The sequence below is a fragment of the Grus americana genome, chromosome 8 (genome assembly GCF_028858705.1).
Source record: "Grus americana isolate bGruAme1 chromosome 8, bGruAme1.mat, whole genome shotgun sequence".
NCBI classification, from domain to species: domain Eukaryota; kingdom Metazoa; phylum Chordata; class Aves; order Gruiformes; family Gruidae; genus Grus; species Grus americana.
The window spans coordinates 4,543,367-4,561,200 of record NC_072859.1 but is presented as its reverse complement, the minus strand read 5'-3'; the positions used below and the strand labels follow the sequence as shown (position 1 = coordinate 4,561,200).

Genomic DNA, 17,834 nt, shown 5'->3' with positions numbered 1-17,834 from the left:
TCAGTAAAATCTAGTTGTCCTTTAAACAAATGGTTTTGTAATTCTTGCCAAATTATCTGATATTAAATTTGTTTGCAAGGTACTGCACAACAATCCAATAAACTTACTTTCTTATTACAGGAAGTCATATGTTTGCCAATTAGCCAAATATCATATTTAAAGAAGCTGCAACTTAATTTTTTTTTTTAGCTATTTAAGCTTTTGCTTTGGAGTTTTAAAGTAATTTTTAGTCTTTTACCCAGTCATTCTTCCATACACACATCTCCAAAGATACAGTTGGAGCTGAACATCGGGAATATTCCCTCCTACACCTCCTACTGTCAAATTAAGATATCTGAGGGGGAAATTAGAATGTAACGTGAGTCGCTCTTTGTTTTGTCACGTTAAGTTGAATGCTATGAGAATGACTTGAAGGTGGGTAATACTTGTTGATTTGTTGTGATTCCTTTGGAGATGCTTTCTTATGCAAGAAACTTTCGTAAGAGATGTCTTGCCATGTCACCAAGGATGAGAAGTATCTCATTATACAACTCAAAGCTTTTTGGTGAATCTCCTCTGGCCTGCTGCTGCCGCCGCCAGCTCTGATCTTCTGGGGGCTGTGGTGGTGGTCGCTTGCTTTGTTTTTTACTGGATGATAGCTGTATCTCCAACGTGAGGAAAAACCCTTGGGAAAATGTAACCTTGCTGGGACACCAAGGTCCCACAGTGACTTGGAATGGGTGGAAAATACCAGTTTTAAAAGGCTGAAGTCACTGTTGGTGTTGTCATTATGGACTCTTGGTGATGAAATGATGATTTCTTGGTAATTGCCATGCATTCTGCTGAGAATAAAGGGCAAAAGGCAACATTTTTGTCTTTTCTGGATAACTAAACTCTTTAAATCTTTTTTTTTCCCTTTTTTTTTTTTTTTCCTCCTTGGGTAAAACCTCTATTCTGGGAGAGTAACCCCCACTTTTCTGTGCCCGTTCGGTTGGGGAGTGACTTTGTTTCACCGATACCTGTTGCATGTGGGTCATGGAGCAACTTCTGGATGTTTGATACAAGCAGATGAACTTTCCAAGGATCCTAACCCACCGTAACCCAGATCCCGCTCGTCTTGGTGCCAACAGCGGTGGCAAGGAGGTAGCTTCGCAATCCAGATGTGTGAACGAAACGGAGCCCTCCCCAAAATGGCCTGTGGCATCCTGGATCATCTATGATCAGGCTGCGCTTGCCAAGTGTAAAGTGCTTTTTTTAAAATGAGCTTTTATCGTTTATGCTGAAAAAGGACTTTGAGGCTTCCTGTGCAGATAGGACTTTTGTGTTGTACATGGGATCTTTCCAGTCCCTAGCGAATAAACACAGCTGGCTGTTTTGGGAAATGGACTTAACATCTTTGCATCAAAGCTGTACAAATAAGGCAGCAAGCTGTACTGAATTATTAGACAACGTTTTCTGACTTTTACACTGATTTAGGAGTGATCAAATGAAAAAATGCATTTCTTATGAGGCTGCCTTCAGCCTGTGCGGAGGGAAAGAAGTTTCCCCTCCTCCCCCCTTTGGAAACATGACTAGAACAAGCAGCCTCGATGACTTATCAATGTTGGATTATCATGCAATAATTTACTGGGCAGCCTTTTGCTGTCCGGAGCCGCCCACACACACAAGTCAATGGTGCCTTTGTTCAGGAGCGCTGGAAGAATGCATGATCTAATGGGGTGGTGGGAGTTCGCCTTCGTTCCAGCGCGCTGAAGGCTTCGCTCATTCCCCTAGTGTCCCAAACCTATTTCCTTCCTCCGTCCCTGTCTTAGCACAAACACCCAGAAAAAGCAACCCGTGTTTATATCTCCATCGGGCTTTCTTAAAACCCAGGCACCCGTCTGCGGCGGAGCTCTGTGTGCCAAAATCTTTGGTTTGGTGTAGCGTGGTTTATGATGAGACTGTGTTAAAATCCTTCAGATGGTTCTTGTTCGTGATGTACGCGCCTAAATCTCCAGGCTCTTTAGGTGAAGACAAGAAAATAAACCTAAGGCTTATTATTACTAGTTTTGTGTTCCCATAAGGGCCACCACTGAGCATTTGAGAGTTGTCATCTGTGCTCCTGTGTGGAATTATTTCCCCAGTGCAGATAATCAGAAAAGGAAAATCTTGAATTTTCTTTTTTCAGACCCTGGATATGCCATTTGCTTGTGCAATAGCCGTGCTCTCATCTTCCTCCTCCTCCACAAATTTTCTCAGAAAAGCTAGGGTGTAGTTGTAAAGGACACTTGCTCTAGAGCTACAATAATTTCTTGCTTTCTGTCATAAGTTTGGCTTTTTCATGCACATGTGATGCAAGCAGCATAATTTACCGCTTATGTGTCTTGCAGGTGTTGGACTGTTGTTGTTTAATAAAACTTTTTTTTATTCCAAAAGACCAAGTTGCTCAGGATGTTTCTCGCTCTCCCCTCCTTGTAAACACCTCCCTGCTCTTGTTGCCCATGTGCATGCTGGAAAGTCCTCTCCCATTCCACGGGACGGGATAACTCATTCTCCTTAAATGTTCCCCTCTCCTCTGCAGCCCCTGTGCTCCGGGAAGGTTTCTAGCGTGGGAGGCTGAACAAAATACTGCAGTAGCTGAGAACTCGGAGTGGTTGGTTGACTCAAGCAGCGATCAGTCTTGAATGAGACCTTGTGAACTTGCTGGCCTCTGTCTAGTGACGTCAACCTTTCCATCCCATGCAATTTTCTGCTTGTGTGAGGTTCCAGTATCTATGTCGCCCTTTGCACGTGGTGGTAACAGAAGAGTGGGAGATGCTGCCTCCTGCTATGGCTGGTAACTCGTTATTTGTCAGAGAGGAGCCGATGGCCGTTTGTCTTGGAGCAGCAGAGTAAGTCTGTCTGTTCATAGCTGGCCCAGCGTTGCGCTGGGTGGTGGGGAGAGTTGAAGGTTCGAGAAGGGCAGAGTTGAGGTAGGAGTAAGGACAAGGTGGGTGGACAGCCTGGGGCACGTTCCAGTCTAGTAAAGTGGGAAAGCTGGCCTTTCTTCCTGGGAATGATGGAGAAACAGGTCAGATGGTGCAAAAAGAAATGCCAACAGTAGTTGCTTGCTCTCTGTCTTGTCACTGCGAAATGGGAATTAAATACAATAAAAAAGTGTGAAGTATGCTGGTATTTTACTGGTTTGTTTTCAGTTCTTCTAACCTTTATTTAGAAATAGGTTGTCAGCAGGTACCTGTGTGAAAAAAGGTGCCTCGAAACAGGAGCCAACCAAAAGAAAAACAGAGCAAAGTTTAACAGTTTCGTTACTGCTCAGTGAATTTTCATGAAAACAAATCTGCAAAGACTTGGTTCTTTGCCCAGTACAATCTTCTCGGGTGGGGTTTTTTTTTTTCCCTGGGTGGCAAAACTCAGCAGTGTTATTTTAAAGCTCACTGCTGGGAGGATGCACCGAGGGATCGCAGAGAGCGCAGCAAAGGTAGCGTGGTTACCTCCCGTGTGCAGGGGGTGCGGGTGGACTGATAATGAAGGAGGAGAGTGTCGTCTGGGCTTATCTCATCCAGGCATCTGCTCACAATTCAGCGCTTGTATCGGCGTGCCAGCTGGCGGGACCTTTTCCTGATGTAAATTATCCATCCGTTCTGAGGGGTCTGAATACAAGGAGGCCTTTTGTGAGTAGGGATGAATTCCTAACTTGGGGGAAAGGGAGGAGTTTCTAAAGATCTAAATAGCATTTACTTACATTTTTCCAGTCTATCTTTATGGTTTTCAGCATGGCGTGTTTCCTGGTGGACCTTGGGATACAGAAACGGGCGATAACCCTGCTGAGGAAGGGCTTTAATTGCTGATGACGTCTGGTAGCTGTGGTTAGCCCAACGATGTGATCAGGTTGTCGAGGGAAGCGTCCCCTGCATCGAACAACGCTGAATGTTTCCAGTGCCACTGGTGCTGCCTTTGCAGGCACCCAGGCTAACTTGTTTGGATCTGTAATTACAGTACTGTCTTATACGTGTGCTTGCTTTAGAGAAAGATATTATGGGATTTTCTACATCAGCCTGAATTAGGAAAAGGGGCCAGTTATTTTGTCACCTTGTCACTTGCTGACAAACAGCTTCACGCTTCAGAAAATACACAATTTTAAAATGTGAGGCTTACTATTTTCAGCTCTGGATGCTTTAAAGGCATGTCAGGTTGCACTGGTCGCTAATTACGGTCCTCTTTCTACTAAAGAACTTTTATAACAAACATCTGGAGTTCTTCCTGCAAAATAGATCTGCCACTTCTCAGTACACAGAGGGAAATATTATCTGATACCTGACACTATCAGACACTTCTAAGCCAAACTGAGATCAAAATAATTACCGGCTTCGTGGAACAGGAGAACAATGACTTTTTGTCTTCCAAATGAAACGTTTAAAACTGCCTTTCACCTGGTTATTGCCGCTGCCATTTCTCAGCGTAATAGCAGCATATATTTATTTAGCCCTGCAAGACTTGAAAGCAACCTAGGTGGCTTATCTTTGCTAGAAAAAGGCTCTGCAACCTTGAAGAGCCCTGCTAGCTGCCAGGCTGCTAAGCACAGCTTTTACATTCAGTATGAACAGTGGGGAAACACGTTTCAATACTGTGTCAGCTGGTCTTGGGTAAACTCTATTGTTCCAGCAGTATTTACCCACGGCAAGCTGATACGGCGCTAGCGCGCAGCCACTCTGTGTGCATTAACTGCATTCCTGTTTAATGCCATTAACAGGATTTCTCAAGTAGTTATGCTGCCAGCTGAAATAAATGTCTTTTTCACCTGGATTGCTGTAAAACTGAGGATGAAAAAGGGAGGGTCCTTTCTTTCCATTTAGCACAAGGGATTTCTATGGAAAATGTTTTCGCACTGCCCAGAGTGCAGTTTGCAGGTGTTGTGCCTTTAGCTGAGCTGGAATTTTTGCAAGGATTTGTAGGAGACTTCATCAGGGAATGAGGAGCGTAATCCAGTTATAGTGGAGAAGAAAAAAATTTAGTTCTTTTCCGGGACGTGCAGGCTGTGACCTGGCCTTTCTGCTAGAGCAGAAAGTTGTGTGTGTAGTGAGAGCACGCACCCGGCCCCCTCTTCATTCCCAGGATTCTTTTGAAGCATTTCCTCCCCGAAATCATCTTGATGAAGCCTAAACGCAGGGTTTTTGCTTCATGCTAGAGGAATGCAGTACTAGTTGAAGAAAACTAACCCAAGTCAAAGTAGCAGGGTATTCTTGGCAATTCAGTTGACACAGTTCAATTGAAGGATTTTCATGCTGTTGGCCCTGTCTGTTTTCCCTCTTGACTCATGGAGTGGCTGCTCTTACCTGACGTCTTCACTATTTTCACTGGTGATGACAATTATTCCCAAAGAAAACGATACTTTCAGCCTCATATTTTGTTCTACTTCAGAGTGTGAGCTCAAATAAAACTTTCTCATGAAGCTGATGACAACAGTTTTATTAGTGATAAAACCGTGATAGTCGGATGCTGCCCATCCAAGGTGTTGGTGGAGTTCTCAGACTGGCAAGATGCAAGTCAACACATATGCTGGGGTCTTCCTGCAGAAGAATGAAGAGGCATTTGCTTCTGGGGCTCCTTGCCTTTTTCTGGACAAGATGGGGAGTATATCCTGTGTTTGTTTACCCTGGGCCTGAAAAAGATATTTGTGCATGTCTGGCCTATTGGCTTGTGTCTGGTGTGCTCGCCTTGAGTTCCTCCGTGTGCATGATCTTCACCTCTGAAGCGTACTTTGCCTTCAGTGAGGAGCTCTCTTCTTGAGCAGAGACCAGGTAGCAGGAGAAATGGGAGTCCCCTGGGACTGATTCATGCACATGATGCCTGCTTCTTGCCTTGCATTGAGATTCATGGGAAGAATACTTCCAAATAAACGGAAACAGGATTGATCATCTCTTGTATTGGGCAGCAAGGAGAGGGTAAGCCTAAGCTGCGTTACGATGCTAAGTGTTGATCCTTTGGAGTTTCTAGCTCTTGTGGAAGCAGTTTGGCATTAATAGTATGGTTGCTTCTCACTCATCTTCTGTGTGTAAGAGTAACTTGACCCCAAACCAAAAGTTGAGCTAGTATTGAGCAAGAGCTCTACATTGTGAATGCCTGGTTTGCAGTCTTGCGCTTAGGTCATCTGTAACCTCGCACGTGATAGAAACAGTGACGGGTACTTTGTGGGAAGTACTGGGGAGTTTGTGTGTACAATGCCCCAGCTGTCTTGCATGTCATGACCAGATGAGTGCTTTTTGGTAGGTTGGGTTATCAGCAGATTTCTTGCACTTTAAACACTGGTCTTTCTTTATCCTTGGGACATGCACGTGTAAGGTTTTGAGATGCTGTATATCTTGAGTTTGATTTTATTTTTTTTCTGGTATGTTCAATTCTGGACCTTTTGCCATGCTTCTCCTGCTACTTCAGTGTTTCCAGTGGCCAGAAAGGACGTTGGACATTCCGTGCCTAGTGCAGGCTGATCCCGGTGTAATTGGTGGGTGGCCTGTGAGCAAGAACTGTGGTTTGTGAGTTGAACCTGATTCATTGCAGTCAGGTTTTGCGTGTGTGCTTTGAGAGGCACACTGTTCCTGTTGCCTGGTGCCATTTGGTCTGCTTTAACTTGTGAAGAGAGCTGCTCTTCAGCAGGTGCAAAGCCTCGTGTTAAAAATTTAACACGATGGAGTTAATTAATTTTATAAGTTGCAAGTTAAATCTGTGTGACTTCTACAGATGGAGAAAACCTGTTTCTCAATCCGTTGAAACACTTCTAGTAGCTTTCTTTTTGGTCAACAAAGGGACCAGTGACGGCTGCAACCTCTGCTTAGAGCAGTGTTTTTCTGAGAGGTAGTGGGAGCATAGAAGAGCTTGGTAGGGACTGAACGTCCAAGGCTTTGTTCCACGCAAACCTCACGTTGTTTGAGCAAGTTCCCTGCATGCGCCAGGGTGTCCTGATCGCACACAATCCACTCGCTGAGGTAGAGCGAGAAGAGCCGGCGTGCAGCTGTACGCGTCCTGGGAACGTGGGGGCGGTGGAGGAAGGTGGCTGAAGTGTGCTGTGGTCCTTTGCCCTGACGGTTTATCAGGGGTGTGAATCCCCTGGGCAGTTGGTTTATGTGCACGAGGGTGGATGATCAAGTCACTGGAGAAGAATCCCTGAGGGAGGACATTTTGCTGATTGCCACAAACCTGTTAGGAGATGAATATAGGGCAGGGAGGTGAGTTTACATTTATCCTCCTAGGAGAGGGAGAACATGGCTAGCTTGTAAATCATTGCACTTTGATCTGAAAAGTGTCTTGGCAACTTTAATCATATGGTCTAGGAAACTTAAACCTTGTTTTGTCTTTCCTGGGGAATGAGTAGAAGAGAGTGTACCCAGTAGCTCACTGCTGGAGGAAAGATTTCAGGAGTGGTAGAAAGAGTTTGGGGTATTGTCTATTTAGGGAGGAAGCAGAGGTATGAAACAGGCTCTACAGTGTGACTCTGGTTACCTCTCTGGTTAATACTGTTTCTCCCACAGATGTATTTGGAAGAAATATTATCAAATGGCATGGTTAACTTGGACCTGGCCTTAGGTACACACAAGCTGTTTGTGGCTCTGATGTAATACATCATCTGCTGGGGTAAGGATGCTGTTGATGATGTCTGCAGAAGAGAATTGCAGCTTGTGAGATGTGTGTTTGGTTGCACAGAAGTCTGTAGGTCCGTTTAGTTATCTACTCAGCCTGCCCTTGACTTCTGCCTTCGGTTCCTTCACCTTGTCTTTGCCAGGAGATGCAGTACGTAGGACTGGAGGACATACTTCTGGTGCTGCTGGACACTGCTCATCCTGCTGGATGGTACTAGAGGAGATGTTTCTTTGAAAGGGAGAACTGCAGCGCAGCTCTTGCCATTCTTTCTGGTTTAAGTTGTTTGAGTCTCTCATGTCTGTCTTGTCTCATGTGCAGGAAAGGCCTTTGACATCACGTATGTGCGTCTGAAGTTTCACACCAGTCGGCCAGAGAGCTTTGCAATCTACAAACGCACCAGGGAAGATGGCCCATGGGTGCCCTACCAGTATTACAGTGGCTCCTGTGAGAGCACGTATCACAAAGTCAACCGGGGCTTTATTCGGACTGGGGAGGATGAGCAGCAGGCGCTCTGCACGGATGAGTTCAGTGACATCTCCCCTCTCACCGGGGGCAACGTGGCATTCTCGACGCTGGAGGGACGTCCCAGCGCCTATAACTTTGACAACAGCCCCGTGCTACAGGTACGTGAGCAGGACTAAGTCAGTCGGGTGGTCTGAGTCGAGTCTGTTTAGTTGTTGAGGATGGTGGCTTTGTGCCGAATGTGGGCTGCGCTGCGGCCCTTATTCATGCTCAGAGGCCCTTGCGCAGATAAGTTGGGACGGACAATCCAAAGAGACGCTTTTGAAGGAAAAGTTGAACTCTTGACTCTATTGTTAGTAAGTTTATGGTGCAAAAAGCAAAATCAGTGGTGTTAAGGATGATTTGTCATTAGGCAATGTGGAAGTCTTTAGAGGATGGATGCAAATCTCTGCCTGCTTAGAAAGCAGCTGTGGGTGTTTTGCTGCTGTTTCAGACATAAGGGCAGAGGAGGGTAAAGCCTAAGTCAAGTGAGTACTTGAGGCATCTGCATTTATATTTTGAGTGTAAAAAAAAATTAAGAAATGTGAGGTTCTCCTAAACAAATAAAGGGTTATTGGAAACCCTAACCTGTTCTTCTACGTGTGTGTAGGGTTGGGGGAGCTTGATTTTATCCACAGTATTTACTTGGCACTTTCTGTATGCTGCTTGATGACTTCTTCAGCTTGTATTGCCACAAGGCACTAAAACTGTGGGGTTTGCCCCATCAGGGCTCGTCTCCTTTTTTTCAGACCTGTGATCACCACTTCTTCCCTTTCCTCTTAGAGTAGCAGGAGTGGACTGAGGCACGATCCCCAGCCAGCGGGCAGGAAGGCAGAATCTGGTGGGGCTCGCTTCTGCAAACGAAAATAAAGATTAATGAGAAAGGGAGAAGAACTCCTGAAATGGAAAAGAACCAGTTTGGCCACCTCATTGGTGTAGCTCGCCCTTGCAGAGAACAGGGTCTAATCGTTAAGGTGAACAGAGAGATTTCAAGTTAGCGATACGGCGTGCAATTTTCTGATAAACCTCTCTACGGAAGGAGTGGAGACCTGACGGCCAGTTTTGTACAAACCTCTGGCGCTGCTTTTTGGAACTGAAGTAAACGTGTGTATTGTGCTCAGCATTTCCGTCTGTTTATGCCAGTGTTTGTAGTTCAGCAAATCTTCTTATTGTACTGGCTAAGCAGTGGCGCAGCTGCAGCACAGTTGTACATACAGGGATGTTTTTCTCCTGTTCTTTTTTTGTTATGGGGTTAGAAGGGAAATGGCATTGCAAAAGCTGTAATAAAGACAAGGAGGTACTAATGACAGTCGCTGGCTGAAGGGGATGTGAAATTTGGGGACAGGCTACATTTGCACACTGTTGCTGGAGGAGGGTAGGGTACTGTGGTGAAGATGCTGTGTAAATATTATGAAAAGCTCTTGTGTTGTAAGTCAGATGTGCCTGTCTGCTTTTCTTCCTCAGCCTCCCCCAGCCTCATTCATCTATCTGTCTGTGTCTCTTCATCTGGAGGTATATGTCTGCAAAGGAGTGTACCCTAAAGCTTTTCCTATTCGTGCTGTATAGCTTTGCAAGAAAATTGCAGTTAAACAGATGTGTATGATTAGCAAGTCCGCATAATTGCAGCTTTTGCTGGAGATGTTACCCACTGCTTCCCAGCGGAGAACAGTCAAGATGTGAAGGGACGTTGGAAAGGGTATGCAGAGATAGAAGCGGGGTCCGGAAAATACATCCAAACCAAGACGATGGAGTGTAAGGCCTCTCCGGCAGGGATGTGTGAGCTTCCGTGGTGCAGAGGGGAAAATGATGAGGAAGGAACTTGCTGATTGATGAATGACTTTGTAAATACAACTGCTAATGACATAGCGCTGGTGTGCTCTTGAGGGGGATGTTTGATGTTTAATCTGATGGGATTTCTGTCTGCTCTAGGAATGGGTGACGGCTACAGATATAAGGGTGACCCTCAATCGTCTGAACACATTTGGAGATGAGGTTTTCAATGACCCAAAAGTTCTCAAGTCTTATTACTACGCAATTTCTGATTTTGCTGTGGGTGGTAGGTGAGTAGACAATAAACCTCTGTACTTATTTAAAGCTTTTGGTCAGGATTACTAGAGTGCTTTAAAGATTTTGATTATACTCACATGGTACCATTAGGCTTCAGTCTTTATTGACTGTCCTAAACGAAAAATGCAGTAGAATGAATCTTGTGAGGCTTGCAAATACCGTGTATAACCTCTTGTGGCTGTAATTTCAGGACAGACAGAAATCAAATATTTTTTTTCCTTAATTAGATCAAATGTTAAGTGATTTGGGAGGGCAGAGGGTGAAAAGACAGACAAAAATATAAAACAAAAGAAAAAACCTAACTTTTCTACCCTGTGCTTTGCATGGTTTTTTTAATGTGTTATTAATCATTCTCTGCCTGTATGTGTAGCCTAGAATAACAGTAAGCAGAAAATCTGAACGTCTCTGCTTCACGTATATTTTGGGAACTATCTCCTATGACGATCTGAAGCATCATACAATGCCGTCGTTGTTTGTTCCTTTTGCCAAAACGTGTTGCAGAATGCTTAAGTCCTAAGCTGTTGACGATGAAATATTTTTGTGAACAGAACTGAGATCAGTGCAGCATTTCGGACTGTTTGCAGAGAGCAATCCTGAGACCAGGATTTGGCTATGTGGGGATTTACTTTGGCTGCCCCACCAGTCTGTTGTGGTCCCTGGGCTTCTGTGTTAGTCACCTTTGTGCTATTTAATTTCTTACTGATACAGCAGGAGCACACGGCAAGCGTCCATACTGTTTCCTGGACTCTCTCATGAGAAAGAAGCTCTGGAGAATAAACTAACGTAAAGCCAACAAAATCTTTGCTTCTCCTACTCAGCTTATTCTGTTTTAGTGACAGACTGCAAAGGAGTTGGTTAATGTTCTCGTGTTTCTATCTTGAGTGTGCTACACCTATTTGTTTCATAGAATGGTTTGGGTTGGAAGGGACCTTCAAAGATCATCCAGTCCCCCCGACATGCTGTGGGCAGGGACATCTTTCACTAGCCCAGGTTGCCCAAAGCCCCATCCAGCCTGGCCTTGAACACTTCCAGGGCTGGAGCATTCACAGGTTCTCTGGGCAACCTGTTCACCACTCTCATTGTAAAACATTCCTTCCTTATGTCCAACCTCAACCTACCCTCTTTCAGTATGAAATCGTGGCCCCTTGTCCTGTCACTACTGGCCCTGGTAAAAAGTCTCTCTCCATCTTTCTTGTAAACCCTTTTTAGATATTGAACAGCCTCAATAATGTCCCCCTGGAGCCTCCTCTTCTCCTGGCTGAATAACAGCAGTTGTGTTCTCAATTTTGTTGTGACCATCTACTGTCAAATTTGTCTTGTCTCAGATTTTCAGATCTGGGCTTTGGTTTTGGGATCTCTCTGTGAGTGACCTGGATCCCTGGAGTTTAAATACCTGTTCCTTGTCTCTTGTTAACCAGATGCAAATGTAATGGGCACGCAAGCGAGTGCGTGAAGAACGAGCTTGGGAAGCTGGTCTGCAACTGCAAACACAACACCTTTGGGGTCGACTGTGAAAAGTGCCTTCCTTTCTTCAATGACCGACCGTGGAGGAGAGCAACAGCAGAGAGCGCCAATGAATGCTTGGGTATGTGGGGAAAATCTCTCACGGGTTGGGTCCCTTGCCTCTGTTGGCATCCAGAAGCTGGCCCTGTGTGGTTTTAAGTTGTCTCAGTTCCAGTTAGCCAGTGTTAAGCACAGTTCTGGTGTTTTTCAGCAGAGATTTTGTGGGACCGCTGGTCACTCAGCTCCTGTAGGAGCTTTCTGGTAGATCCCTAGCAAAGGGCATCTCCTTTCTGGAGAAGGATGGGAGCGACCTGTAGGGAAGAGGTGTGCTGCAAAACTGTACAGGCTTGTACTTTATGGAACCTATAGGAAAAAAACTGCATTTAGTGTGCTGGAGTATAATTGACCTTCAAAAAGCTCCTCACTTAGCTTCCGCTGTCTTCCTCTTGTGTTTGGGTTATTGGTTTTTACAGTTACTTGTCGCCTACTTCATCCAATTTCAAGGTTGTTGCAACAGTTCTGGACCACAAATGCGGATCTCTGTGACCAAATGCCAATTTATTTTGCTCGGTTTTGTGTCGCAGACAACAGCTCCTGGTAGTTTACTTTATGGGGAAGCTTTTTCAGACAGAAAAGCTTTCTTCCTGTCTGACCTCTGTGTCTGTTGATCGGTCCCAGCTGTCTGGTCAAGATCTGTGGCTTGTGCTGGTGAAACCCGGGTCTCCTGCTCCCTAGACAGAGGGGATTTGTAATCCAGGGGAGAAACTCTCCTTACAGCCTGGATTCAGCCTCGCTGTTACCTTCTCATGCCTGGTTGCATGATTGAGATTGGTGTTGCCGTGTGGGAGGCCGGCATTTCAGCTGCAAATGGCAGCCCAATGTGGAAGGGAATAGTTTAGAAAATGCCGGTTTTCTTCTGGATGTAGGTGAGAGTGGTCTCAAGGAGCCTGTCTCATTGTTACAGCCTTGCTTCCCCCTCCCCGTGTTCAACCACCACAAAAACATGCTTCCCCCTTTTTTTTCCTCATTGATGCACAAATGCCTCTGGGTCTGTGCACAAGTCTCGGGATGGTTAAAGGCTCCTACTCCAGCTCCCCTACAACTTAATATCGAGCTTTGCCTAGCTGGTTTTGTGAGTGTCAGGGTCGGATGGCCGCACGTGCTGTTCGCTGATGGTACCCTTGTCTTCGCAGCTTGCGACTGCAACGGGAGGTCGCAGGAGTGCTACTTCGACCCTGAGCTGTACCGCTCGACGGGCCACGGGGGCCACTGCATGGGCTGCTCGGATAACACTGACGGTGCCCACTGCGAAAGGTGCAGGGACAGCTTCTATCGCCTGGGGAGTGAGGAGGGATGTCTGCCCTGCAGCTGCAACCCCGTCGGTAAGTAGTGGAGGCAAATGTTTCTGCTTGCAAACTTCCATGCACAAGAGTTAGCTCTTCTCTCAGTTATGCAGCTAATTGCAAACTACTGGGTAAAAAGAGGGAGGGTTTTGTTTGTTTTTCTTTTCTTTTTTTTTTCCCCATGTAGGAAATGTTTTTTGGGTTGTGTTTTGGTTGAAATTATCCTTGGATCTAATTGTGGTTGGGGTGGCAGGGGCAGATGGTTCACCTCTAAAGTTTTTACTCCTTCAAATATGTTCTGAAATAGTTTTTGGTTTTGTTGAAATAGTTTGGTTCCCCCCTGCCCTCACTGTGTATGTGTTACCCTGGACACTCCTAGTACTAAAGAGTTCATTTAAATTCTTAATAAACAAGATGATGTGAGCGGATATTTCTGGAAGTTGTTCATACTGAAGAGTTGTAGTGAACTTCAGCCACATCAGTTTCTGAGTATCCAAGCACTATAAATATAAACCAGTGAAGCCTTAAACACAAAAGGGGGTGAGGGTGAGAAAAAACAAGGTCAACTCAAAATATGTAGTTAAACTCCTTTAAAGTAAAAAACCAAAACAAATCCACAGGAGAAAACTCTGCAGGAGAACAAGTCTTTTGTCATCAAGGGAACCACTTGATCCATATGGAGAGATCCCAGAACTACACCAGCCCGCAGCAAATAAGGGAGAAGGAGACAAAAGGGTAACAGATAGTAAGATATGATGTGAGGTTCCAAAATAGAGTAGCTGGAATAAGTAATTGCTTGCAGCATGCCCTAAAAGCAGCCAGCGAGAGGTCTGCCAGGGTACGTCTCCTATCTAATTTGGTTGGAGAGTTGTACAGTTGTGAAATTTTTGACCAAGAAAGGCCTCTTTCTTCCTCCGTCTGCTCTCCCAGGTCCTCGTGTCAGACCTTATTTTAAGAGGGGTGAGGATTGGCATCAGCTGAGATGGTTGAGAAGAGGCAGGGAGGTGACTTCTCAGGTCTTTAAGGACAAATGCCAAAGGGCTTTATAACTTAGCCATCAGCTTGTATCCCGTGGCACACTGGCACCCAGGGTGTATTTGGAGCCCCTGAATTGGTTTAAATTGCCATTTTTTGTCTGAGTACAGTTTTTTCCTAAATATTCATAAGTTGGGACTGCGGAGGGGATTTGAACTCTGACTGTATATGGTAAAGGTTTTGTGAGTTCTTCTGTCCTCTCCAGCCTAATCATCTTATAACTCTTCACTTTGCTATAATCTTCTGGTGTGGATTGGGGTGGAAAGAAGCAACTGTTTCTGTATATTAAAATATTTTTCTCCTGGTAGTTAACTCTTAGAGTGCTGACAACTCCAAGGCTGCTAGCTACACCAGTGCTTGGGAGAAAGCATTTTGTCCACTGCGGATTAAAGAAACCTGCTGCTGCTTTTTGTGCAAGTCTGCTTGAACAGAGCAGTATTGAGAAAGATGTCCTGCCAAAAATGAGAGTTTTGCTGAAGAGTTTGTGAGGGTTAATAGTGGCACACGCGGCCTCGCTCCGAGGAGGTGGTTTAGTCTTTAAATCCAACTTGGGAATCAAGGGAGGAAATCGGAGTGTGAAAGGGAAGAGGTCAGTACATCCCCTGGCACAGGGTAGACGGTGATTAGGGAGAACACAATTGAATCAGGGAATAAAATCTTGGAAGTGGTGCACTGCAGGGTGAAACAGGCATGGAGTTAGAGGCATGCAAAGGTAACATTGAGGGTGAAACAGGAATAAGGATGAGAATGCAATTTGAAGTTAAAATTGTATTTATATATAAAAAGGTTTGTTGGTAGGAATACTTAAAGCTGAATATAGTTTGGAAGACTAGATAACAATTTGCTCTCTAGAGTTGCTGGGGAAAAATCCCTGTGAACTAGCGGCAGTCTTTAGGTAAGCTGTCACTCAGCTTGAATCTATGCTTCCCACTTTCTTTTCCCATGTTTCTTGCCCATTTTGTAAAGCTGAAAAAATTGGAGGCTAACAGAGCCGGGTGGTTCTGCTGAGGTGCCTGTCCCTGCTCTCCCCGCAGGCTCCCTCAGCACGCAGTGCGACAGCTACGGCCAGTGCAGCTGCAAACCCGGTGTGATGGGGGACAAATGTGACCGGTGCCAGCCAGGTTTCCACTCCCTCTCTGAAGGCGGGTGCAGGTAAGGGAGACTGCTGCTCTCTAAAAGAAAAACTACACGGCTTTTTAAAGCTTTCTCTGTGTGGCTTTTAATGAGTTACCTGCTCTCCTGGCTCTTTAAGGCCCTGTTCTTGTAACCTGGCTGGCAGCACAGGGGAATGCAACGTCGAGACGGGACGGTGTACATGCAAGGACAATGTTGAAGGCTTCCACTGCGAGAGGTGAGTTTCTCTTCCCGCGGCTTTGTTTCAAGAATGAGAAACATTCGAGCGATGGCCTGAGGTAAGCATCAGGGAAATTAATTCTCTTTCCTTCACATCTTCAGATGCAAACCTGGATTTTTCCATCTGGATTCCTCCAATCCAAGGGGCTGTACCCCCTGCTTCTGTTTTGGACACTCTTCAGTCTGCACCAATGCCATCGGTTACAGTATATACAGCATCACCTCCAGCTTTGAGTTTGGTAAAATTGAGCCTTCCTTTGTATCTCAAATTGGGCTGTAGACTCAAGTCAGAAGTGATTAAAAAAACCCGAAACCTGCTCCTTCCTCTCTGTGCAAGATTGCAAACCTTGGGCAGGCAGGTCCAGGATCCCTCTTTTGGAAGTGCTGAGTTACTGCTGAAGTTACTGGGAGCTTCCCAGTCTGCAGCTCGTTTGTCCAGCTAGGGGGGAATGAATTCACAGCTCTGGCCTCGGACACCCAGCGCTAATGTACGTTGTACGGGTGCAAGCAGAAATTGTAAATGTAAACCTTTTATAGCCTGAGCGCAGTGCTGGCAAGGGGGTATTTTTGCAATTTTAGAACCAAATCAGGAGTTTCTGATTGAGAGGATTGCAGTCACTTTAGGTTGGGGGTTTACGTGGCTCTAAATAAAACACAATTGTGTTGCCGATGGGTCTGTGAGCTCAGGCAAAATCTTTTTTTCATACGGTTTCCTGCGTATGCATGTTTTCATGCTGCGTAGTCTGAAAAGAACATCTTTTTAATTAAAATTCCACTGGAGAACAGTTTGTACCAAGGCTGAAGCTTTCATCAAGTCATAGGGGGACTGCAGGTTTTCCCATCTCTGCTTAAGCTCTTTAGAAAACAAGGTTTTGAACAAGTAGGTGTTGTAGGGTTCAAGTCAGCACTCGAGTTAGGGGCTTAAATTGGGAAGATGATGTTTGCTGTCTACATTCTTCTGCACAGCTTCTAAAGTCTGATAGTGCCAGGGTACAGACTATAGGTTAGTTGTATATGAGCAGTGTGCGGAATGACACAAGAAGTGTGTGCAAAGCTACGTTTTCAAAGGGTGTTAATTCTTGCACATTTGACTTTTTTTTTTTTTTTTTTTTTTTTTAGGAGAGGACGAGTGGCGTGCTGAGCAGCGCGATGGCTCGGAAGTCTTACTCCAGTGGAGTGCGGAGACCCAGGATATCTCTGTTATCTCAGACAGCTACTTCCCCATGTATTTTGTTGCACCACGTAGGTCACTGGAGAAGTGAGGCTTTCTGTGTTGCTTGTGCCCTTTCTGTTCCATCCCCTAACTGTGAGGATTTCTTCCCCTTTTAGGCAAGTTCTTGGGCAATCAGGTTTTGAGTTACGGGCAAAACCTGACCTTCTCCTTCCGTGTGGACAGACGGGACACACGCCTCTCCGCAGAGGACCTGGTGCTGGAAGGGGCTGGGCTGAGAGTGTCGGTGCCGCTCATAGCCCAGGGCAACCCCTACCCCAGCGAGAACGCACTGACCTACACCTTCAGGTGAGAGGTGGGAGCAGCTGGCACCCAGCCTGGGGTGCCCCTGGCCTCTGAGCTCTTGAGAAAACAAACAGCATTAATTTTAGCTCGGAATAGCAGTCTTATCAGGTTAGTTTGAAGCTCGCTGTCTAGCAGCATTGCATAAGCGTATGTGATGTATGTTGCAATAGCGTAGCGCTGTTGGAAAGGGTGTTTTAAAAAGGGCACAGCTGTTAGCATCTGAAAGCTTTGCTGATGATGCATGGCTCTTCTCCATAGGCTTCACGAGGCTACAGACTACCCGTGGAGGCCTGCTCTTACGGCATTTGACTTCCAGAAGCTTCTCCACAACTTGACTTCCATCAAGATCCGCGGGACCTACAGCGAGAGAAGTAAGTTGCTGGGCAGACCCATTAGTCTAGTGCTCAGGTTGCTTTATTGTAGGGCCTGGTCACAAATAGCTGTTGCAGGTTATTTGGCAAAGCCTGTGCCGATTGCTCTTCACCTCATCTTCCTATGTAACAGCTTCTCCCGGACCTCCTGGAGAGGAGTTGGGGAGAAAGGTGCTGGCTTTGAGAGTCTGGAAGCTGAGCACCCATCACCTGCTGATTTTTTGCTTCTAAACGTGAGGGTTTTGCTGTGTTGCACAGCCAATGTCTTCCAGATTGGTAGAAATATGTAGCACAGAGTCCTGAAGGACGTCGTAGGAGAGATGTAGGGAGTTTACAACGTTTGGCCTCGGTTTCTGCTATGCTGGGAATGGTTACATCCCCTTGTTTGGCATGACAAATGGGAAGGATGAGATCTCAAAAGCGCTGCCTGTGCTGAACTTGAGCGAAAGTTCCCTGTAATGAGGGAACAAAAATTGGACACGAATTAGGAGCAAAAATATTGGGTATTGTCATGTGAAGAAGAATTTTTGCAGAAAGAGGCAAAGGATGAATTTG

The 17,834-nt window shown here is 45.6% G+C and overlaps 1 protein-coding gene across 1 annotated transcript in view; it reads left to right on the top strand.

Annotated features, from left to right (window-relative positions):
- The window catches only part of LAMC1 (laminin subunit gamma 1), a 68,613-nt gene that overhangs the window by 36,179 nt on the left and 14,600 nt on the right, over window positions 1-17,834 (top strand). The window contains exons 2-11 of the mRNA XM_054833438.1: window positions 7,909-8,213; window positions 10,021-10,151; window positions 11,577-11,743; window positions 12,855-13,043; window positions 15,074-15,191; window positions 15,292-15,390; window positions 15,495-15,631; window positions 16,512-16,634; window positions 16,722-16,911; window positions 17,167-17,279. Of these exons, the coding sequence (XP_054689413.1) occupies window positions 7,909-8,213; window positions 10,021-10,151; window positions 11,577-11,743; window positions 12,855-13,043; window positions 15,074-15,191; window positions 15,292-15,390; window positions 15,495-15,631; window positions 16,512-16,634; window positions 16,722-16,911; window positions 17,167-17,279 (1,572 nt within the window). The remainder of the gene's footprint in view (window positions 1-7,908; window positions 8,214-10,020; window positions 10,152-11,576; window positions 11,744-12,854; window positions 13,044-15,073; window positions 15,192-15,291; window positions 15,391-15,494; window positions 15,632-16,511; window positions 16,635-16,721; window positions 16,912-17,166; window positions 17,280-17,834) is intronic.